Raw genomic sequence first — 25,497 nt, forward strand, 5'->3', positions numbered from 1 at the left:
TGACCCAATATCAAAAAGCTAATAACATTCATAAGTTAATGAAAAGTATAAGTTTCCGAATGTATGTGACTAATGCGATGTATAAGTTTTTTCTTATACATGTCATTAAGCGCCTGCTTTGGCAAAAAAGTATTAGAAATATTAATAATAAACAACATTAATTTTTTTTACGTGTATTTCGAGAAAACAACAAAAAACTCACTTGTCATAAGACGAGATTGTACAATCCCATTGAATTCCACCACTTAACAAAAAACTGTTTTTGAACAAACTTGCACGGAGTCTTTCGATTTCTTCGATACAGATCAATACTTTTTGGCAAAACTCAACACCCTGGGGCACTTTCAGTGCAAAAAATGTAAGCAGTACTCCACAATTGCTCTTCAAAGTACGTGGACTTAAGTAGTTTCTCAAACAAACGAAAAACATTTCATACATTCCTGAACAAAAATTAACTTATGTTGTTTTGTTTTTATCACAATAAAAACAAACTACCGCAATAATAGAACGCAGTTGCCTATCGTTGCGATATATTTTGAAAGTCAGTCCTATTGTTGCGGTATTGCCTGTATTTCTTATAGAGAGCGATACCACCACAATAGGACCTTAGCACTACCGCAATAATAGGCTCAAAGGATGCAATTTTTTAATGAAAAATATTGATTTTTCATCATTTTGAACGAAATTTGTTAAACAATAGGTGTTCCAGTGGTTGATTCGAAGAGTTTGAGCGGATCCACAATTTTTTTATGCTCTTAAATCCAAGAACACTACCGCAACATTAGGACATACCACAACGATAGGTAGTTTTACCCTATGGGTTTTGTTTATTGTTGTTGGGGTGGATCTTAAATTCGACGAATGTCCCCCAAGCAAAGGGCCCATGACAAAGGAATTTGACTTTTCTGGTACAGTCCTGCGTCCCTCAGGAAGCAAAGCAGTGCTTCCATTGCCGCCTCGTCGTCAGCTTATGGGTCCCGAAAACTGACCGGGTCTCATAGAGCTCTCTGGGATGGTCGTATTTGGGACATCTGCAGAGCATTAGTGATTAATCATAGATTTAATTATGTTAATGAATAATGGGTTATTTATTCATTATACATAATCCTTATCATCCAGAAAATATGATTTATTCATTAATCGCTAACCGTTAATCATAAAATTTTGCAGTTAATCATAAATCATATGATCGTAATCACTAATCATACACATATTGTGTCATTAATCATTATCGTTAATCGTTGTCAAGAGATAATTGATTCATTAATCATAATGATTAATCATTGTCAAAAATTAATTAACCATTAATCATTCATCAAATCATCAAATTAAATCAATCATGGGAAACTTAATTCCGGAGATCACAGTTTGCTCGTTTTGGGAGACCGGGTCGCTCAAGAAATCAAGCCTTCTACAGTCCCAAAGCGAATCCCAGTCCTGGCCGACGGTATCTCACGGAATGAGAATAGAGTTGACCTTCGTGTCGTCAGCGGCAGTGTTCCCCTTTGTGGTGATTATCATGCTGCTAGACAAGCGGAAGTCTGCTGGAAAACTGTCCCTCCAGTCTGTGGTGGTTGATCGCATGCATTTGACTGATGGCAAAGTACCACAATTGCTTTGATTGATATTTTGGTGGCACTTCGTTATTATTCATGTTAAGCCTACTTTGATGCCTTTACACACACCCTTCACGTAAAAAAAAATTAATGTTGTTTATTAATAATATTTCTAATACTTTTTTGCCAAAGCAGGCGCCTAATGACATGTATAAGAAAAAACTTATACATGGCATTAGTCACATACATTCGGAAACTTATACTTTTCATTAACTTATGAATGTTATTAGCTGTTTGATATGGGATCATTCATTAGGTGGCATAAAGAAGAGTATAATTATTTTCGAATGTTTTTTTGCCATAACATATAAGGTTATTTTTTTACGTGTTGATGCCACAATGGCTGGGGATCCAGGCGAAACAAGTGTTATACGCCATGCCTGAGAGAGTTCCCTGCAAAAATGCGAGTTCCGGAAGGTTAATACAAAACTGTATTCAACTTTCGCTGGTTGAGTGTGCAAACCGTCAGCAGTCCGAAAATTTGATATTTTCCAATTATATTGAGCAGTTTTAATCTAATCTTACGCATGTTCATAATTCAAGGAAATGATGAGGGTCCTTACAAACATTGAAATGGTTGTATGATTCATATAGGGGGAATGACGGCTTTGGCAGGTTTTGTTCTATTATTGTCATGGGGGTTTTTGATGACTGATTATGCTCAAATTTAGCCTCAACATTCTTTGCATATTAAAGCATATTAGGCTTTCAGCGATCGTGTACGTACACGCAAGTTTCACTCACACTTTTACTCGGTTTGTTTGCAACCACGAGCAGCTGTCACGGCAAAATCAAATGGGATTGTTTGCAACCACGAACCTGCGTTCGTGTTGGTGAGAAATGTCGGCGAGACCCTAATTGTGGCCAAATTTCATAAAATTCGATAGACAAAAACCCCCTGCCAATAATAGAACAAAACCTGCCAAAGCCGTCTTTTCCCCTACAAAGATTGAGCAATAGAAGCCTTTTCAATCGATACACACCAGGAAAATGTGATAAAAAGAAGTGGCTGCATATGGATGATTTTCACCCGTATCGTGTTTATATTCGATTGCGATGTAAGACAAAAGAGATACCTACCTGCATTCGAGTTTATTCCTTTAAAAATTAATTGGGAAACATGGGTATGTTCGGTAATGGGGGGATGACTGTATTTTTCCGTGTTTTCTGATTCTAAGCAAGCTTTGAGGTGGGTATCATTAGCCGTAAACCTTTGTGAACGCCATATGGATATTTTCAATTCAAAATAATATATGAGAAAATCTTTTGAATCGCATTTTTTTATTATGTTTTTTTTTTCATTATTTAGATTTTATCACCTATAATATTAATGATACGTTAAATCCTCTAATTGTAATATGGAAACAAATCCATAGTCGTTTTTATTCCTGACAGTTACATGACAGGTTTGCCTAATAAACTTTTCGAAAAGCTTTTTGTGCTTGATCTCCTGATGAAAATATTTTTCGTATATCATTTTGTCTTTGATCTGACAGATATAACACAATAAATTTGAGATGAATCATTTTTGCACAAGCACAAAACATTTTTCAATTGTGAGAACGGATAATCCCTGAAAATATCTTGGGAACAACATTTGTATTATTATATTTTTTCATTAATTTTGAATACATAATTGAAATACTAATAAAAAAATGGTAGTTTTTCACATAAATTCGACAGATTGTACTTAATGATAAGATTTTTAAAAATTATAAAGTTTCACATTAAATCTAGAGAAATCACGTACTACTTTTCTAGTAAATGTAAATGTTCTAGTAAATGTTTTCACTGTTTCAATCACGTATCTAAAGTTTTCAATGCTAAGCATTAACTTATAAGTCGCTTCATTGTTTATTTTTCTTCTTGTTGCATTATTAATCTTATTCCTAATTACATTGATTCATATTATTATTATTTTAGATATGTTTACATTGCATATAAATGTAAGGCATCAATATCGCATAAAATGTACTTTGTCAAATAATGAAACTATTATTGTACAAACATGAACTATTTGTCAACGTACAATTGAATCGTTAAAAATTATTAAATAAATACAATTAATATGACGATCGCACAACTGACCCCGCTAACTGGGGAATGAACAACGGTTTTCTTACAATCATTTAACAAACAACATTTTGTTTTGCACACTATCCATTTAAAAAGGAACCGAAATAAGTACGCAGATCTTTAAGACAGCATCTGCCTAATCCATTGCATTAGTCACCGGATTGCCATTGTATGAATATTATTTAGCAAAAAATCAAAAGAATGAATCATTAGTATCTATGAGGTTATTGCTTTGAGAAGACGTGCTCCCCTGATATGCAAACCGTTAGCGGGGTTCCTCTCCATTCGTTCAGATAAGGCCCTAGAAAAGAATGCCATTCTCCTTATCGATGCACTTCTTATCGCGACGATCGTGCGATAACTGATGGGCCAACAGATGGTCCTTACGGATGAAGCACTTCGGGCAAAGGTCGCACTTGTAGGGAGTGCTTTCCTCGTGGCGGTACATGTGCCGGCGGAGATCATTTTTGTGACAAAACTGTTTGGGGCAAAGCAGACACTTGAACGGTTTGTCTTGCATATCGTGCCGCTTTATGTGTTTGGTCAAATCATCCTGCGAGGGGAACTTCTTACCGCACCGTTCACACTGAAACTTCCGCTCGGCATGGATCCACTTCTGATGCTGAGTCAGACCGCACTGGCGGGCAAAGAAGGTACCGCACTTGTTGCACTTGTAATCACTGCACTCGATAACGCTCGGACGGGCGGACCTGCGAGCATTACCTTCTTCTGATTCGTCCTCCTCCGGTTTATTATAAGCTGGAAGCGGACTTCCCTGTGGTATACGGAACTTTGGCGAGGGGTCTGATGGGTCTAAGTCAATTGATGGTTGCTGATCAAATGCCACAGCCGGATATGGACGTGATCTACGCTGCTTCCGTTGATTGGTCTGAGCCTTGGCCAGTGGTTTTGTTGAATTGACCTTAAGCTGTACTATGGGCTTTCCGGAATGTTGTAGCTGTTGTTGTGGATTCAACGGGGCATGCTCTTGCGGTAACGGAATATTGAGTGGATAGTTCATAGGATTATGCACTCCTAGAACTTCAAATTCTACACGTTTCAATTCTGATTCTTGCTTATTGGTAGCCGGTTTTATCAAAACATTGCCATGAATAATCGGTTTACTCTTTTGTCCTTGGTTAACATTCACACTTGGCTGCACATATTCCATAAAATACTGATCATTTCGATACACGTCTGGCTCTTCCTTCACTTCAACCACTTCATATTTCACGTTTTCGGTATCTGGCGGAGAATCCACGTTTTGATAAGGCGATCCAGCTGCATAAGCTTGTGGCACTAGTTGATACGATGTGTAGTATTCCGAGTTCCCTGAAGAGTATCCTCCATCCGGAGACATGTTCTGTCCAGGGGCACCAGACTCGGCCACCGGATACGATACACCCTCTGGCAACAAAACATTGTTACTGTTAGAAAACGGAAGCTGTGATACAAAACTCGGTTGATAACCACCAGTAGGAACCGGAAACAAGTCCCCGGCAGCGACACCCGTTGGTAGATGCTGGTATCCATGATACATCGCTCCACCGTGTTCTGCAATGGTGGAATCTGCCTCGACGACTTCCGGTGATGTTCGTAATTCGGTATAATTGCCCTCGATCGGTGCCATTGAATACGGCTGATATCCTCCTGATTGACATTGTATAGCTTGCTGATGCGGATCACCACCATCGGTCCACTGACGGTTGAAATCGGGATAGCTTAATTGGGTGGCTCCCCACAGTGGAGAGTTGTCTACGGTTGAATCCATGTCAGCGAAGACGGATGAATATCCAAATTCTGCACAACTGTTCACTTTACACAAATCTGAGAAACGAATAGAAAACAACGGATGCCTATTATCGATAGATGTTAACACTTCGAACGGCAGACTAAGAATGTTCCACTGATCGTGTGTTACTAGGGATCAGGTAAGTAGTACATTAGGTATGTATTACGGGTATGATACGAATAGGTAAGTATGTAGAAGGAGAAGAGGATGATAGCCATGCGGGTAGATTCTGTGGGTCTGAGCTTGTTAAGGATTGTTATGTTTATGTATCTTTGAGTTGGGGGCCGGTTTGTTTCGGATAATTCTATTTATCAGTAAATAAAGAAGCCTTCATACTAACGTTTTGAATTTACGCAAAATGATTATTGGGAATAAGCGTATTTGGGCAACTTAATATCCCATAAATATATCTTTTCTCGCCACTAGAACAGATGCTTGATAAGTAATGCAAATGCGACATTTTTTACTTCGAAAGGAGTAGAAGAAGTTCGATAACACATAATATATTTTTATATTCAGCTGATTCCAACATAATTTGTTGTGCAGTGTTTTGCATTTCTTTTCTGCCATGTTTGTGGCATCAAGGCTCTCCCGAACACGCGTGACGCAACTGTCGCTGAGTGGCGGTGATTGTCCATCGCGCTCGCATTGAATCGTCATTGGAGCCTTGCATGCAGCAACTCAGCGTTAGAGTCACAGCTACTCAAATTAGATATCTTTCTCAGTGTTGGTAGGATCATACTCAAACCTCAATCATTATTGGGAAGATTATGCAGGAAGAGCACAAGCACCACGCTTGAGTATTTCGTGCAGAATCGCATCGTTTCGCTCATTGGCTAACAATGATTTTGCTGCTAAAGGCCTCAAAAAGAATTGTTTTGCTTATGTATAGATTTATTATCTATTATTTTGAGCAAAGAAAGTTCATTCAATGCATTCAACAAAAAAGAACACGTAAAAATCATACAATGTTGCAAATCGTGAATGATTTTTTGAGCCTAATCTATTGAAATTTGATAAATAAAAATTCCAGCATTGATCTTACTTCCTGTCTTCACGGACGATACATCTAAATTCATTCATATTAAAAATCATGTACCTACATGCTGGAAATGAGAACAAAAGAAACCGCAAAGTCCACCTTTCTCTATAGCTCAATAATGGTAAGGGCAGTACACGAATTATGTAAAGAAGGCGTAATTATGTACACAAACTCGATTTTGTAAATGTATCGAAATCCGTTAATCTTACCTCTTTGATATTTGTGATGAACTCCAGAAAATTCAGCTTGAATATAAATGCTTCGTATGTACATGCTGATTCGCAAAAAATCTATCTTTGAAGCCTTACTTTAAATAAATACATATGAAATTAATCTAGATTAGTAGTACAAAAAGTTTAAAACTCTGATTAATCCATTTAGTGGGGTTGGTGTATTTCTCGTGCGTATAAAAAAGCGTTTTGGCCATAACTTTTGAGCCCAAAGTTTCTAATTATAAACTTCCACATGTAGCTCAACATTGTTATATTATCAAATGCCTCTGTTTTATCAGACTCATCATTCGCATAATAATTCATGTATTGGAGAAACGAGGATATGAGCGCCGGAAACTACACACTTATTTTTTTTTTTACCGGGATGTCAGCAATTTGTTCAACTTTTACCGAGATTCGCACAGCCGAGCCCCAGCAAACATGTTTTTCGCAGAGATATCTGTCGAAGTTGCTGAAAATCAGCAAATGATTTGCCGAAACCCAGCTAAAACTAGACCTGTGCGCCGCCGCGCCACGCCGCCGCCGCCGACACTTATTGACGCACGCCGACGCCGGTCAAGGTGTCGGCGGCGCGCCATACGCCGGTTGGCTCCACGCCGCCGAATTTCGTATTTCACGCCGATGTTTGGCCAACACAAAAATCACATTATGCAGTGCGTTTGCATCTGCCGAACCAAGGCAACCTATCAAGCATTAATTAAATAGCTATTATACCTTTAGCAGATTTGTTTAATTTTATCCCTGTCACTTTAACACGCTTTGGCGTGTTAAATGTTAGGTCATCCAAAACTTCGTGGCTACAGATCTACAAATCAATGAGCGTGGCGATTAACTTCTAATCTCATATGTAACTTCATGTGGAAAGCAAAATAAAAACTGATATCCCGGCAAAAATAACGTTTGTTAGCTGGTTTTCGGCAAATAATTTGCTGATTTTCAGCAATTTGACAGAAATCTTGGCAAAAAACACGTTTGTTAGGGGTCGGCTTTGCGAATCTCGGTAAAAGTTTAACAAATTGCTGAGATCCCGAAAAAAACAGCTACAAATCAACACCATAATGAATGTGTGAATGCAAAACTGATCTTCTGGCTTCAGGAGCCGGAGCACGATTGGGCACGTGACCCAACAAATTGAACATTTCATTCATCTTCCTTGTAATTGCTAGAATTGTTTAAAAAAAATTGGTTTCGATTTATTTCGATAAACAATTTCTTGATTTTCTTGAAATTATTTCCATGAAGTCCTGGAGGAAGTTTTGAAGGAATATCTGAAGAAAATTCTTAGAGCCTTGAAACATTTCTGAATTTATCTCCGTTGTAATTTCTGGAGGATCTTCTGAAGGAATCTCTGGAGAAAATCATGAAGGAATTCTACGAGGAATGTCCAAAGAAATTGTTTAAGAAATTTAAGTATGTCAGTAATTCCCTTAGAAGGTCCTTTGGAAATTGGTCTAGGAATTCGTACGGAGATGGGTATCTTGAAATTCGTCCTACAGTTTTGGAAGGAAATGGTGTTGGAAATTCCGAAAGAATTACTAGATTAAATTCGAGGGAATGGAATATCTTATGAAATACCTGGAAAAATTCCAGTGGAATTGTTAAAATAATTTCCGAAGGAATTTTGCAGAAATTTTCTAAAGTATGTATGTATGTATGTGGTTATCCATCACCCTGGCTTGAGTCTTGCTCTGCATGCGGCTCCACCCAATAGTGCAATCGAATTTAATTACCATTCTGCTTTCAATGCACTTCTGTTTGCAGGGCAAGCAACGGAGGTGGCGGACCCGTAACCAGAGACACTTACGTGAAGCCCGCGAGATAGAGAGAATCTCCTTTCAGCAATGTAATCCAACAGACTAACAAATAGATTCGCAATCCTTTTTGAGTTTTCCGAGGGATGACTTCTTTGAAGAAGGGCACGTCGAGTCCATTACAACTGTGGGGAAGTGTACCCATCTACATGAGTAGAAATTATTAAAAGTATTACTAAAAAGAAATTCTGTATGGAATGGTCAGTGTGAATCTTATATGAATTTTTGAAGGAATTTCCAGAAGAATTCCTTAAGAAATTTCTTAAGGTCCCAAGAAGTTCCGAAGCAATTCCTAGGGGGAATTTAAAAAAAAAAGCCTGGTTTAATTTGTGGAGAGTTTTTGAAGAAATTCTTGATCGGATTGCTGACGGAGTTTTAGAAGGTATTTTAGGATGAGTTTCCTGATGACTTACCGAATTAATTCCTGAATATTTTTCCTAGGGAATTACTTAAGGTATTTATAAAAAAAAATCTGTAGAAATTTTCGAAGGAACTCGTGCAAGAAATTCCCAAAGAATTCTTGAGAATATCTGAATATCTGCAATCTCGATATTTTGGGAGTTTTTCTTGGCATGCAGTCTTGATTCTAAAGCCAAAACTGAGTTTGTTCTACTACTGTCCGGACTTTCGAAGAAATTCCTGGAGAACTATAGGAATTTCTGTGTACATACCAATAGCCATTTGTTCAGTGAATCCATTAAACATTTCTTCGTAAATTACTTTCAGAATTCTTTCGGATATTACTTCAGAAATTCATTTTTTTTTATTCTTTATTATAGAGTTGATGTGATACTTTCGTGATACTTATATGACTGAAAGAGCCGATAATAGTCAAACAAAATTTATTATAGAGGTTTTCAGCCCTGGTTCACCTCTTTGAAATTCATTTAAAAATTCTGTTAGAAAATCTTTTCAGGTTCTCTTTCGATTAGTCCTTCAAGAATTGAGTCCTTAGGAAATTCCTTCAATCAACTATACAAAATTCATACAAGAATAATTCCGGAAAGAATTCTTATTTGGAGGAATTTATAAAGAAATTTCCAAAAATATTTGAGCGTTTAACTTATTTTCAATTAAAAAAAACAAAGGTTCAAAAAAATGAAAGGAATTTACAAACGAAATTTTAGAAGATTTCCCAAAAGAATGTCTGAAGGTATTCTCGAAAGAATTCTTATAGGAATTTTAAAAGATATTTTCGAAGTTCTACAGGAATTTCTGGAATTTCTGCCAAAGGAATTTCCTGAGGAATGTTCGAATAAATTCCTATAGGAAATTCAGAAAGAATTCCTAGAAAAAGTTCTAAATAAATTCCAGAGCAAAATTTCGAAAGAATACCAAAAATATCTTCTTAGAGTTTCCGAAGAAATTTTTAAGGAATTACTGGAAGAATTTCTATTAGAAACCCCTAAAAAAATTCTTGAATTAATTAAAAAAAAACTAAATCGAATTCCGAAGGCATTCTCCTAAAGGGATTTCCGGATTTATTCCTCAAACAGTGTCCGTAGGTATTCCGATGGAAATTCATGAAGGAGTTTACATGGGTATTTTGTAAAGAATTCTTAAAGGAATTTCCGAAGGAAAAAAGTTTTCAAATGTATTTCCGAAAAAAAATCCCAAAAGACTTCGTAAAGGAATTTCCGAAGCAATCCCTAAAGTAATTTCCAAGGAATTTCCTGAATGAACTTTTGAAGAAATTTTGGAAAGAATTTCCGAAGCAATAGCCAAATAAATTTTCAAGGAATTCTTGGAGTAAGTTCTGAAGGAATTCATAGGAAATTCTAAATTAGTTCACCGAATTCCTTTTTCGAATTTTCTGAGGAATATCTTGAGGAATTTCCAAACGAATTTCTGGATTTATAACTGAAGTACTTTCCACTGAATTTATGTGCTGTGATGCGGCAATATCCTAATGGAAGATGTTATGTAAACTTTTGCTGTGGAGATACAAGCTATAGCTATTAGCATGTTCACCCTATCAGTCTATCTGTAGCTAGCAATTGTACAAAAACCTAAAATACAATAAAAGCATGATAGGCCTTACTGCGTGATTTTTTTTTCTCAGCTTAAAATCATTCACGCCGATTCACGCCGCCGCCGCCGCCGCCGAACATGGCTTACGGCGTGACGCCGCAGACGCCGCCGCCGCCGGTGCAAAAATGGCCTTACGCCGCCGCCGTTCACAAATACTTCGGCGCACAGGTCTAGCTAAAACCACATTCTTGGTGGGATATCAGTTTTTTATTCTGCTATGTACACGGCTGTGCGGATTTTGCCGAGCTGTAAAAATAAAAACTAAGTGTGTTTAACTAAATCCGAGATTGATTACATAGCAATATCATTATTGGGCGTGACAATAGGTTTAAAGGGTAATGGTAATATTCAGTTATCAAAGATAATCTGCTGGTCGGATAACAAAGCGCCCAAAGAAAATACTGTATTTTTGCTTTTGGATATATTCAATACGTTCTATAGTGTTGTTCTTGCGTGATCCATTTTCACCCCTACGAAACTAATCATTTTCATTTCTGACACTTAAGGTGAAACTCTCCTGAATCCAAATAAATTATACCTCGCGTTTTCATCAACGAATAGCTGTCATTTTTTCATTTGGCTTTGCTGCGTCGCAGCAAGCGTAGAATAAATACATGATAGTTGCTCGTTACTTCAGTATTGACAGTGGTGCCCTTGGAAACACGAGGTGGAACAAAATTGGAATCCGAAAAGTTCATCCTTAAAAATATGTTAATTTTGTGCATTTAATAGTAGTTTGTACAATAAGTTGTAAAAAGATGATTTTTTCAGCACGAGTCGTACGATTATCAAACGAGGCTTGCCGAGTTGGATGAATACTACGAGTGCTAAAAAAATCGAATTTTGCAACAAGTTGCACATGATTTTTTTGAGCAATGACGAAAAATGGACTTTAATATGACAAATCTGTACCAAAATTATACTTGTACTTGTCTAATTCCTTCCAGAATTTACTCCACATGATCATTCTTGCCAATAAATTATGTTGCTGCAGAGATTCCATGTTGCCGTGCCACATTGCATAGTTCGATAAACCGTGAAGCGATAGATGTACTTGCTTTTGGAAATTTTTGATGTCATGTCCATCAAACTATTTCATTTATTACGCGACGCAGAGAATACACTATTTGAACACTTACCCAAGCTAATTCAGCAAAATGTAGTCATGTAACTACTGTTCTGATGTTGGTTTTTCATTATAGCACCCAAATGAGTGTTATAATGAATATTATGCAACCCATTTGAGGGTGTGGATCTTACCCGCACCCCGCCGGTTCGGCTCGCAAATGGACTATTCTCGTTTTCATCAGAAACAAAATTCTAGCAAGAAATATTGTCATGAGACCTCTTGGACTTATTCACGCTTGTATAAAATTTCTAGACCTTCATTCAAATTGCTTCAAAGATTGGAGAGTTGCAAATTAGCTTAAGGTGACGGTTTTACCCATTTTCCCTACAGAGATATTTTAATTCATTGACAGTTTCAAACATTGAATAGCTATTCGAACATCGACCCGTTGATTTCAAACCCTTTCACGCTGGGTGGATTTTGATTCAGGAGGTGTTGATTTTTTTTTATTATTTTAACAAATATTTCGTATCGTCGTTGGGGGTGACAATGGGTCAAATGGGGGGTGAGAATGGGTCACTGTTTCAACTACTTAGAATGTTTGTAGAATGGATTGAATGTATCTGAGGGCAAGAAGACTAAAATATAAGAGACCTTTTTGAACGATTTCGCTTTACGACCTCCAGATTGCCAATGAGAGCAATGACCCATTCTCACCCCCAGACCCATTGTCACCCCGATGGCAGTAATGTACTTTACGTGATATTGTGTTGGAAGCGCCACAACATCTTGTCGTTTGCAGTTCCACTATATCGCTCCTTCCATTTTTTTGAAAACGTAGCCAGTGGTAGATTTTCCATTCTCTGTATCTCCTCCCCAATCCGCATCCGTGTAACCAGTCAACTGCGGGTTGTCTTTTAATGAATATTCTAGACGGCTATTTGATGAGCCTTTGAGATAACGTTTTACTGCTTCTCAATGAGGAAGACCAGAGTTATTGCTGAATTTAGTAACCATGTTGACCGCGAACGCAATGTCCTGTCTTGTTGCTTGTGCAATATCTGTCAGAGAACCTACGGCTTCTTTATATGGGATGCCCTTCATGATTCGAAGTTCTTCTTGATCAGATGGACACATTGTCTTGTCGAGCTTTACACTAGGATCAACTGGAGTAGAAACAGGATTCTTCTTCTTCTTATTGGCATTACATCCCCACACTGGGACAGAGCCGCCTCGCAGCTAAGTGTTCATTAAGCTCTTCCACAATTATTAACTGCGAGGTTTCTAAGCCAGGTTATCACTTTTGCATTCGTATAATCATGAGGCTAGCACGATGATACTTTTATGCCCAGGGATGTCAAGACAATTTTCCAATTCAAAAATTGCCTAGACCGGCACCGGGAATCGAACCCAGCCACCCTCAGCATGGTCTCGCTTTGTAGCCGCGCGTCTTACCACACGGCTAAGGAGGGCCCCCCAGGATTACTGTTCACCAAATTGAAACGTTTGAGTACAACTTAAATATACTGCTGTTGATCAAGCCAAATCTTACCCCTCGTTCTGTCACGGGTAATTCTTAATCCAACACCAACACATGCTTCTCCCAAATCTTTCACCTTAAAGCTAGTGTTGAGGAAAGTTTTTAGCCTTTTCTTTGGAATTGCATTATTCGTAAACAGGAGGAAGTCGTCAACATATATTATAACGTGAATCATTTTCTCTCCATCAATCTTGAAATATAAACATAGGTCTAATGCTGAACGCTCCAAACCAAATTTACGCAACACTTCATCAAGTTGGAGATTCCATACACGGCTGGATTGTTTCAAGCCATACAAAGCTTTCTTTAAACGGCATACTTTTGATGGATCTTGAGCAAAACCTTCGGGTTTTCCATGAAAATTACTTCAGGGATTGTCCCCCTTGAAGAAAAGCGGTCACTGCATCCATCTGGTCTATGTTTAAGTTGTATTGAGCCGCCAGTGACATCAGGCATCGAATAGCATACGACTGGAGAATATACCTCATCGAGGTCGATTCCGTAGTGTTGTGAACATCCTTTCACGACTAACCTTGCTTTAAATCGCTACACCTTTCCATCGCGACCTCTTTTCGTTTTGAAAATCCATTTGTTTTTGATTGCCTTACGTCCTTCAGGTAGAGCAGTTAATTCGCAGGTTTCATTTTCAATCAATGCTTGAATCTCTTCACGCATTGCTGTCGTGCATAGCTTTCGATCAGTTCGTTTAACTAGATGGTGTGCCTCGGTGTAACTAGATCTAATAATTTGCGGTGGGATCGCAGATTCAGGCTCTGAATAATTGTCAACATCAAGAAAAATGTCTTATTGTTGCGTAGCTTGCGGTTGAGTAGAACTAACTTCATTTGAATGATGATCATCCACTTCTGGCCAAGTAATCAACTCAACAAAATTCACAATTGTTTGTTCAATGCTTGTTGTTTCACGTCATGTTTGGATAGTGGCTACGACATCGTCGGCTCCGAAAAGCAAGTCATCGTAAAAAAACATTAGCGACAGGATCAGCGGCGGATGAATATTGATTGTCGGAATCGATTGACAGTTTCTGGAGAGTTTTCGTGGCGAGATGACAAAGAGATGAGTGACAAAAGATCGTCATGAACGACCGGTCCGAATGTCATTGAATGTGCAGCCTGAAGTTGTTTGACACGAATCGTCAAACACTACCCTAGTGGGATGGTGGGGAAGGTAACAGTGCAGCTTGGTATTGTCAACCGATTCATCGATCCGTCTCATGTGCCCAAGACGCTCGTAATCGTCCATAAACGTGTCGTATGAAAAACATGCTCTTCGTTAATGAACATGATGTCTCTGCTTATAATAGCTTCATTCTTTTCTTGACAATATACCCGAAATCCTTTGGAATTATCAACAAGTGTCCTATTCATGCGTTCTGCAATTCCATTTTGCTCAGGCGTGTAGGGGCACGTTGTTTGGTGAATCACTTCATCTATTTCGGTGCTCTTCATCATCGTGGCGTTGATGTACTCTGTCCCTCTATCCAACCGCAATATCTCCAACTTACGTCCGGTCCTGTCTGTCTTTCTGCCATCTCCTTGAATTTTTCATATACCTCTTTCACTTGAGTTTTGGATTTCATAAAATACACAAACATCTTTTGACTGACATCGTCAACAAAAGTCACAAAGTATCGGCTTCCACCAATCGATTTAACTTCAACCGGTCCGCATACATCTGAATGAACCAGATCCAAGAAATTTTCAGCACGCGACTTACTAGCCTTGAACTTTTTGCGTGCTTACCTTGAGCGTATGACATTTTGCTGATTCAGATGTTCGAGTAAGAACTATATCACCAACTTCATCGCGTACTTCGCAACCATCTTTCTTGAAAAGCACTGTCATGTTCTTTGTACAAGTCTTACTTAGTAGACAACAGGTTTGTCATCAATTCAGAAACCATCCAAACATCTTTCACTTCTGTTAGCCCTTCTTCCAACTCCAGCTTGACAATACCTTTTGCTATCGACTTGATGCTTTGACTGCTTGCATATCGATCGAATGTATCCAGTCCGATTGCTTGATTAAACCTTCCTTGGTTCGTGTTATGTGTGAGGTCGCACCGGAATCAAAATACCGATCTTCTTCCTTACCGATATCTGTAGCTAACGAAACACACAAACCTTTCCCTTTTGATTTTGAAGAGTTTGCATCTTGTTTCTGAGGACAATTCACAGCAAAATGCCCCGGTTTCTTGCAATTGTAACATGTTCCATTCTTTCTTTCTGCACTCCCTTCATTTCGCTTCGACTTCTTCTTTGAATAGATAGCACCTTCACTGCTGCGGCCATTTGACATCTTGAATAATCTTCGCCTTCATAACATCAGCAGTTAACGCAATTCCCGAGGTTTGAAGACCCATTATCATCGGATCGTAATATTCAGGCAATTCTATAGGGAGCAATGACGCCAGCCACTGATCGTTGACTTGAAAACCAATTTCTCCTAAATCATTTTCCGCCGTAACCAACTGATCAACATAATCTTCAACGGATTCACAAACTTCTAACTTGACAGTTGTAAGCAAGATGAATACACTACTAGGTGCTCTAATCTTCCAAGTTTATGGAAGAAAAGAAGGCGGGGGTGAAAAATTCATCTTTAGTGCAAACAAAAACAAACCCGCTGGCTCTCCCATACTAAAAATACAAGATGGCTGAATCGTGGATTTGACAGATTGGAACACCTAGTGGTGTATTCATCTTGAACTAGACTACTTCAAGCTATGACTAGCCCTGGGCCCATAACCTCTTACGAGATAATAAGACGCGTGTAAACTGGTTGGGCTCAAAGGGACTAATGAAAATGTATTTAACTAATTATTGTGCCTTGTGACAAAATGACAACTTTCGTGATCATTTTCCAAGGCTCTCATAGATGTGTTAAATTTATCCGCACCACGTGGTGGCCAAATTTTCAAAAATATCAAAGTAGCTTTTTTCTGGAGGTATGTTTTTTCAGGCGACTATCTGGCGCTTATCTTTCGTTGCGACTGAAAATGAGCGGAAGATTAGATTTTATTATGAGCGGTACAATACTTCAATTAAACAAACTAGGTTGTTACTAAGCAGCGCTTGGATACTAGGCATAAAGTTGCACTAATATAGTGGGTTACTAATACTCAATACACAACATTTTTAAATACTACTACAGGTACTGAAATGATTAGGTGCAAGGGACGGACAAATATTATTCAACTTCACTAATGTGTGACAGTCTGAAAATTGTTGTTGTAATTGATATATAATCGATTTTTTGGAGTGATGTCAAAAATCGAATTTTAAAAAAATCCGGGCAAATTGATCCCTCTCCAAGAATTTGCTTTAATAAAAGTAGAAAGGTGTTATCTATTTTTTTTTTATATTTCCTCCAAAATACACAGATTTTCCGACTTGCTGTTGATAATGGACAATTTTTGTTAGGGAAATCGAGAGCGCATGCAATTTTAGAATATGGGGAGACTTGATCTCCTTCGCGAGCTACATACATGTCTCATTAGAGTGGGGCGCAGTTGTATGGAAAAACGCAAACTTCGTCCGATCAAGTGAGATCAAGGTTTTTCTGAATCGTTTTGGGACCCCAATCAACTGTGCAAAATATGGGCTCGATTGGTTGTGACCTCGCATGCCGCATCGCGTTTTAAATTTACATGAAGATTAGTATGGGAAAACGTACTTTTTTACATTTTTGCTATTAGCGGCTTCAATTTATCATCAATCACGTGACTCAATACGTTAGCATATAGTCTGGAAGATGGCGAAAGACTTTGCTGAAGAAGGTACGTATCTGGAAGGTCTACTAAAAATGTTATTACGTTTCGAAAATTAATTGTTCAAACCATATGCAAGAAATCAATGTTTCTGCCAGCACTACCGGACGACCTATAGATATCGAAGGGCAAAATCCATCTTCCTTCTTGTCGGATTTTTTTCTTTGTGAAATGATTCCGGATAGCTCCCATTAGCTCTAAAGCCCTATAAGATCAATTATTTTGAAATAACACTCAGTTAAATTATTGGTCTACGTAGTTCGGCAGTGCTGGCAGAATAAACGATTTTTTGCATATGGTTTGAACACTCAATGTTCGTAGCGTTATAACTTTTTTCGTGGACGTTCCAGCAACGTGCCTTCTTCAGCAAAGTTTCTCGGCATCCTTTAGGTTATACTTTAACGCAATGTGCCACTTGGTTTACGGTGAACTGAAACCTCTAGTAGAAGAAATGCAAAAATATACGTTCTCCCATACTAATTTCCATACAAACTTCAAACGCGATGCGGAAAGCGAGGAAGCAATCAATCGGTCCCAAATTCTGCACAGTTGTTCAGGACCCAGAATGGCTTCGAAAAACCATTGATTTGAAAAAATGACCATGACGCCCCACTCTAATGTCTCATAGAGTTTATGTGACATATATATACGATCAAAATAAGTCACATATGAGTTACTGTGACCAAATCGAACTGAATTGGGTTGTTAAGGTGTATCGATGTCTTTACATATTGTGAATCTGCAGGAACTGAGCCGAAATTCAATTTTTCAGAATTTTTGGAGCCCCGGAACTATTTTTAATTCGAATTTAAAATTAATATGACTAAATATTTGTTCGTATGATGCATGGGCTAACTGTCATTCTATGAATGATTGTGGCATTCTATTGATTAAAATGGCTTATTGTTTGCTGCAGAGTGTATGTAATTAAGAATGGCGACGCTGTCAGAATTGGAACAAAATTCATCTGTCATTCCCATACAAAATTGTGTTCCAAACGAGCAGGAGACCTGTCAAATGCGGCACATGTCGCCACTCTTAATTACATACACTCTGGTTTGCTGTACAAAAAAGTAAATAAAAGCTTTACAAACAAAACAAAAAAAAGTTGGAGGTCAGAAAAGCATATGCTCTTTATGTGAAACTATAAAAACCTCATATTTTTCTTTGCTAAACAACCCAAGTGTGTTACTTGGGTTTCTGTGATATTTATATTTTTTGCCTTTCTCGTACAACAAAGTTGTACCGAAAGGCTATATGATTGCTTCAAAAAAGAACTTTTGATAGAAGGCCCGGAGACCCATAGTGTTATATACCGATCAACTCAGCTCGACGAACTGAGGTGATGTCTGTATGTGTGTATGTATGTATGTGTGTGTGTGTGTGTATGTGTGTATGTGTACAAATTTTGTAGACACACTTTTTGGAACTTAGCATTATCCGATTTACTCGCAACAAGTTGCATTCGACGGGGAATGCGGTCCCATTGTTTGCTATTGAAAATTGGCTCGATCGGACATTGCATTTCGGAATTATTGAAAAATCATTGTTTTTTCCCAAGGGTCCCCCCTTGGAAAAAAAATTCAAAACCAAAAAAAAAATTTTTCCGAGAATGGTGGCGATGCATTTTAACTAATGCAAAAGCATGCAAAATGATCGAAAAAATGCGATCTATTCTCCTTAAAAGCTTTTTTGACCTTTCTAATGTTATTCTTTCAAAATATTTTATAATGCACGAGAAAGGCGCCATCACTGCTAGGTGGATTAATTTGGGTTTTTTAGAATTTTTTCGCTATATTTTAGTATGGCTAATGATGAATCAAGTGTCTCCATATGTCTCCAAGTGTCTCTTCTGAACAAAGCAACTTCGGCTTTCAGTAAAAAAAAGGGGGTGGGTAAAGTCTCCCAAGGGATCCCCACCTGCCCCTACTGATTTCGGAGTATGTACCGCGTTAAAGAGTACAGTACATTAATCAATTCAGTGCTCAGGTAACTTATTCGTCCAGCTTGTTTGATATTTAGAATAGATTCATTTGGTTTTTCGATTTTCGTCTTTAACAGTTTGACTCGTTTCTGTAAGTCTCGATAATAAAAATATAAAAATAAACTAAATTAATGATTTCGTGTGTGTTACTTCTACGTGAAGTTAAACGATTTACAATGATATGGAAATGCTAATATCATCTTCCAAACTTGGACGTACATGTTCATGATAGCATTAGAGGCGAAAGTATATTGATAGTTCCCTTAGGATACGGAGGCATGAAGAATGTTTTATAGAAGTCGATTTGAAAGCCATCACAAATATTTGTGATGGCACATATCCGCTCGCTTTCAAATCGTATGAAAACTTCACACTGATATTCTTCCTCCCCTATCCTAACGGAACTATCAAGAAGGAAGGTCGCCTCTAATGCTATCATGAACATGTACGTCCAAGTTTGGAAGATGATATTAGCATTTCCATATCATAAAAATAAAGTTTGACTCGTATGCAGGACCGCTGTAACTCTGAAAAGTGAAATGATTGAATTTATGAATTGAATTCCAAGTGAATTTCAAGTGGTGAATTGAATTATATTTTCCAATAAAGGATAAAAAACGATTTAGACAATTCATAGACTTTGGTTTTAAGAAAATACTTCAATTGTTTTCGATTATTTGCAGCCGTGTTTAGCTTGAAAGCAAATATTTCAGCATGAACTATTTGTGCACTATCTGTTTAGCAGAAAAGGTACTTGATCTTCCTGATTATGGAGCCTCTGGTTTGCCATGTAGTCTCAGTCTCAGGATGGCTTTATGTTTAGAAGAGCCATACGTGCACACTAAGAAGGAGTTCTGGATTCTCTGTTTTGTGCGTCTGGTAACCCAAGCAAAATCTGAGACCATAATGTGAGCAAATATTACACATATGTTAATATCAATATTCAATTAAAGTCATAATTTGTTTTCAAATTTTGATCTTTACGATTGGTTGCTTCTGATTTCTGAATTATATTAACTGATATTAAACTGATAACATATTTTATTATCGAAAACCAACATCAGTTTTCAATTTGTTCTCATCGACAGCAATTTGATGTAACAGTAAGATTTATCTGTTATTTTAACCATTAAAACAACCAAAAGGACATCAATCAAAGTAATCAAAATCATCGATTCTATAAAATCACAATAAACTATTGATTTGATGTGCGGCTTTGCCCACGAGGAGGGTTTCCAATGGCTCAACAGGCCGTCCTTTGGTTTGTCGGGTTAAAGAATCGGTAGTTTCGGTAGGTAGGAATCTTTAAAAAACGTGGGAAGAAAAATTCTGACTGACTTCCTAAACGTTTAAGGCTCCCCCAGACCTAAGCGATTTCATCGCCGCGACGGCGACAACTAGTCGCCGCGATTCTATCGTTCGGTTCGGTTTACGCTTCCATACCAACGACGACAGAATCGCTGTCGCCAAGCGATAGAATCGCGTCGCGACTGTCGCGTCGCGTGTGTTTGGGGGAACCTTTACTTAGAATATGCACGAATGAATGATGAGGCTGTGGATAGCTGCACAATAGAGTGATTCAAATTTTGACTTTTTTGGTACCCTATGCTCAAACGATTGTATTTACCATTTAATAGACTTCCTAAATTTTTAGCTAATTTGGATGTGCACGCCACGGAGAAATTGTGAAATTTGTTTACAGTTAGATAATTTTAACTGCTTTTGACTGCAATAAAACATAAACTGCAGACAGTAGAGGATTTTTTAAATGAATTGCAGTTTCATTGGTAGAACAAATTACGTAACGCGTTTGGGGGAGGGGGAGGTCCAATTATCATTTTATTTTTCTGAAATGGGAGGGGGTGTACTTCCAAATGTGGTACGCAACCAAAATTTAACTTTGTAAAAGTATTTCATGGCTCTCCTTTTGTTTATGCTGCATTATGGCACATACGCAACTTTTTCAGATTAGAACATTACCGACAAAAACCTGCAAGCCTCATAAGAGCACACAAAAGTTGCTGAATGTGAACGTCTGAAGGACATTAATCTAAATCAAAAGCCAATATGCAATTTTCTGCACAAACAATGAGTATAAAGATTAGAACAACAACGAACAACGGTTGTATCAGTAAGCGTTACGTAATTAGAGGGACGAGGGTCTGGTAGCGTGTTACTCATTGCTACATGGAGGAAAGAGGGGTTCAAAATCCTGTATTTTGCATTACATAATTTGCACACATAGACAAATGAGTCAAACAAAAATCTACGCATGCTACATATGAACACCTTTGGAAACAACACTCATTGCTAAGATGTGGACATTTTATAACTCTAACCTCGCAGACATACGGTGAAGCATGTTTGACACACATTTGATCCGCCCCAAGAAATTAGACAATTTGACGCGAACATCCTTGACCATGTGTATGGGGGGCAGATCGATACGATTTAATTGCGCAATGTCACCTCTGGTTTCATTATTGACGAACAGCGCAAAACAATCCGACATCTTGGAGTTTGTTGACAATCAATACTTGCTAAATAACATGCTTGACTGTATTCAAATATCCAGAAACCTCACTGTGATTTTTACTGTAAGATCTGAGAATTACCATTACCGCTCGAAATACATATGTGCGTCATTTTGAACAATAAAACTGATAAATTATAAAATTTGTCGAGACAAGTAATGAGTCGAAAATCATTTTTCATGTGTGCCTTGAAGCCTTCCGTATGAAACTTCTCCGAGTAAAAAAAATATTCATGAAATATATTCAGTTAGAAATCGTTCAGGTATGGTATTTACACCTCTGCTACATTTTGAATCTTAATGTTTAAATTCAAATATAAAAGTGTTGGAATGTTTTATTGTACTATGTCCGTTTTATGTCATTGAAGCCAATGGTTTAGACTTCGGTTAAAATTGAAAAAAAAAGTTTACTTTTTCGTGAAATCCGTTAAAAACCGTTATCGTTCCTGTTACGTCCACTGGTGAGGGCGTTCCTCCTTCCCACCCATCTTTTTTTCTGCAACTCAGCGCATCGAAAGAATGAACATAGTGTACCTGCCCTAATTATGCATATGTTTCTCGAATCCGTTCTTTACCGTGGAGCTGTCTGCTCAGCTTTGGATGCAGTCTAATCCCTTAGCCATGTTTGTACAAGAATGCCATTCGACAGCAGTCATAAACCGAATTATTAACAATCGACGATTGACAATCGGGCTCTAATTGGGCCAGGGCGTGTCGAAGCGGAGCCAACATTTTTCGTTCGTGGATGAATCATTAAACGCCGAAAAAAGGTGTGCGCGCGTCCATGTGTGTTTTGTTTTCGAACCACGAGAAAATGTACCTCCAACTAGAGAAAATTAGAACAACTTTCAAAGAGGCGGTTTCTCCTATTTCAATGGAAATCATTATTCATGGTTTGCTCTCGTGTTAATCATAATCTACGACAAACGCGAACAAAGCTAAATAAATATATTTCGTATTACTAGGTATATTATTGAACAATTTTGAAAATCATTTTGAGCATCTTGCTCTAGAATTAGACAAATTTTTCACGAAGGAAGTGTTTCAATGATACCGATTCAGTAATATATAATAAAAAAAATCTTGTACGAAAACACCATTTTGTTGATAAAGATTTACTAAATATTTGATAATACGCAATGAGAAGTTATCTGGGGGTTGACGACTGAGGTTTTACTATTAGGATTGATTTCCTTCGGCGATAGCAGTCTTAATAAGCAGCAAATACTTTTTGCTCCTACATCCGACGAAACGTCGGAAGTATTAGCAACAAAGCATTTGTTTCTTATTAGGACTGCTATCGCTGAAAGAAATCAATCTTAATCACAATGGGAAGTTAAATCAGAAGCCTTCTTATCTGATGTATTCTCTTTGAAAATCACCAACAAAATGATTCGAAATTCTACGTAGTCACTAAATTTATAGCTGATCTTGCTGGCAAAAGAGGTAGACATCTATTTTGAACCTTCTGATGTGAGTTCATATCTTACGGAACAGGTAATCCAGGCTGCGACCCAAATGACAACAGCCTCAATGTTCCCAACGTATCCACAAACATTTGAACGACTCTTTTATATGTACAAAAACGTACCTTTTGAACGCATTCCACTAGAATAACTTCTTGAAGTATTCATAATCCTAAAACAAGACAGTTAAACGAACCAAAAACAAACTGTGGAAAGTTGTAAAATAATTTATCAAAAAGCAGTTTTTAAAGATAATTAAGGACGCACAGAAAACAACTACTCGAGAGGACTATCACTAAAATAGTGTTATTCATTCCCGATACTGTTTTGTTGGTATGGGGATTGACTATTTATTGTGTGTAGTATAACAAAGCTTCTATTACTCAATATATGTGAATAATCCATTAGACTGGTTCGTGTAACATGCTTGTATAATTTGTGCCACTAATTTGACATTATCGAGAACAAACACTAAACACCAGGCATTGCAATTTTATGTGATCTTTGGAGTAAAGTTGTAGTTCAGACTATCTTTATGCGATACAGCGCGCGACCGTTGCAATGTTCCCAAAAGGGTACATGCACAAAACATCACGTGGCGTTTTACTGAGCAAATGAATCAAGAATCAAGTGAACGGAATGCAAAAAGCGCGGCGCGTCATTTCTAAAACGATACGCTGCGTGCAATTTTGAGCAAATCAGCCAATGCAAATTTTTAATCAAAGAACGCACTGAAATGGCATTAGATAGGGGTAGATACCTATCTGTTGGGCATCCAGTTAGTGGTGATCCTGCATCATATTGAAGGCAAGGACGGAAATCTTCGTTTTACTATCACTTACAACGACACTCCGTAGGCAGCTTTATCATTGATTCGTGTTTGTTTTGATCAGCCGCTCGGCAATGCAGACACGAATATCTCGCAGCATGTTGCACTTCCAAACCAAATTTGCCGCCTGATCCTCAATAACCGATTGATAATCGATCGTAAAAAATGAATATCTACCAGGGCTGAAATGAATATTTTGAATTGCTGTTGATTTGATGATATGTTTATTCTATATACTAAACACATGCTTCTTCTTCTTCTTCTTCTTATTGGCATAATATCCCCACACTGGGACAGAGCCGCCTCGCAGCTTAGTGTTCATTAAGCACTTTCACAGTTATTAACTGCGAGGTTTCAAAGCCAGGTTACCATTTTTGCATTCGTATATCATGAAGCTAGCACGATGATACTTTTATGCCCAGGGAAGTCGAGACAATTTCCAATCCGAAAATTGCCTAGACCGGCACCGGAAATCGAACACCCCCATGAAACGGCTGTCATCCACGAACAACTCGCCTGAAGCCAGAAACATGGTGCTGGATGTAAACATTGCCGGTTAAGCAATAAACGCAATAAACACACGAAGTCAGAACAGTCGGATGCGTAAGCGGCATGTGTTGCATTGTTAAATTATATTCAACGAGATGTATTGCATTGCTGCGTGACTTTCGATGTTATTATTTTGCGCTTTGATGTTGCATGAAGAAGAAGAAGAAGCAGAAAGATGATATTTAAAAATTTTCGCACGGTATAAAACATACGAGGATATTTTTTGAAACTCTTCTCTGAAATTCTAGAGGCAATTTAATTAACCTTTCCGTCCCCAACGTCTGTTTCTAAGGGCTTTCAAAAATCTAAACTGCTGTAAAAATCGCATTTCTTGACCGATTCTTTCGCAACAAGTTGCATTCCATCCGGATGGATCCCAATTTTTGATTTATACTAGTTCCGAGGCTATCCACAGTACGGTTCCAGAATTATTCCAGATTCCGTTGGGGTCAGTTGCCCCCGGAATAAGTGGCCATTTACAATTTTAAGTCAAAACAGGTCGTGCGACACCTCAAACTTCATGATTTCACAAAGCAATGATGCGAATGATATTTTTGGGGTTCCTGGCCCACTCGGACTCAATCTGGCCACATCGGTCACAATCCATGGACCTACGGAATGGCCATTTTCTAAATTGATTCAAAATAGGTCGTGCGACACCTCAAACTTCTTGATTTTACAAAGCAATGATGAGAATGATATTTTTAGGGTTCTTGGCCCACTCGGATCCATCCCGGCCACAACCCGGAAGACCTACGGAATGGCCAATTTTCTAAATTGATTCAAAATAGGTCGTGCGACACCTCAAACCTCTTGATTTTACAAAGCAATGATGGGAATGATGTTTCTGGGATTCCTGGCCCACTCGGATTCAATCCGGCCACATCGGTCACAATCCGGGGACCAACGGAATGGCCATTTTCTAAATTGATTCAAATAGGTCGTGCGACACCTCAAACTTCATGGTTTTTCAAAGCAATGATGCGAATGATATTTTTATGGTTCCTGGCCCACTCGGATCCATTCCGGCCACAATCCGGAGGACCTACGGAATGGCCATTTTCTAAATTGATTCAAAATAGGTCGTGCGAAACCTCAAACTTCATGATTTTACAAAGCAATGATGGGAATGATATT

At 38.1% G+C, this 25,497-nt stretch overlaps 2 protein-coding genes across 10 annotated transcripts in view; one reads left to right on the forward strand and one right to left on the reverse strand.

The window, feature by feature from the left end:
* The window catches only part of LOC134221206 (uncharacterized), a 275,521-nt gene that overhangs the window by 122,618 nt on the left and 127,406 nt on the right, over nucleotides 1–25,497 (forward strand). The window lies entirely within an intron of this gene.
* On the reverse strand, nucleotides 3,197–23,299 carry LOC134221207 (zinc finger and SCAN domain-containing protein 12-like). Of its 2 annotated transcripts, none has more exons than XM_062700404.1 (3): nucleotides 23,250–23,299; nucleotides 23,108–23,188; nucleotides 3,197–5,519 (listed from the first exon to the last, which is right to left on the reverse strand). In XM_062700404.1, exons 2-3 carry the CDS (start codon nucleotides 23,148–23,150, stop codon nucleotides 3,994–3,996), a joined length of 1,569 nt encoding a protein of 522 aa, XP_062556388.1. In that variant the 5' UTR covers nucleotides 23,151–23,188; nucleotides 23,250–23,299; the 3' UTR covers nucleotides 3,197–3,993. The 2 variants fall into 2 exon arrangements, with proteins under 2 accessions (XP_062556388.1, XP_062556390.1); XM_062700406.1 differs by having other exon boundaries at nucleotides 3,197–5,099; nucleotides 5,166–5,519; nucleotides 23,108–23,290.

The sequence above is a fragment of the Armigeres subalbatus genome, chromosome 3 (genome assembly GCF_024139115.2).
Source record: "Armigeres subalbatus isolate Guangzhou_Male chromosome 3, GZ_Asu_2, whole genome shotgun sequence".
NCBI lineage: Eukaryota > Metazoa > Arthropoda > Insecta > Diptera > Culicidae > Armigeres > Armigeres subalbatus.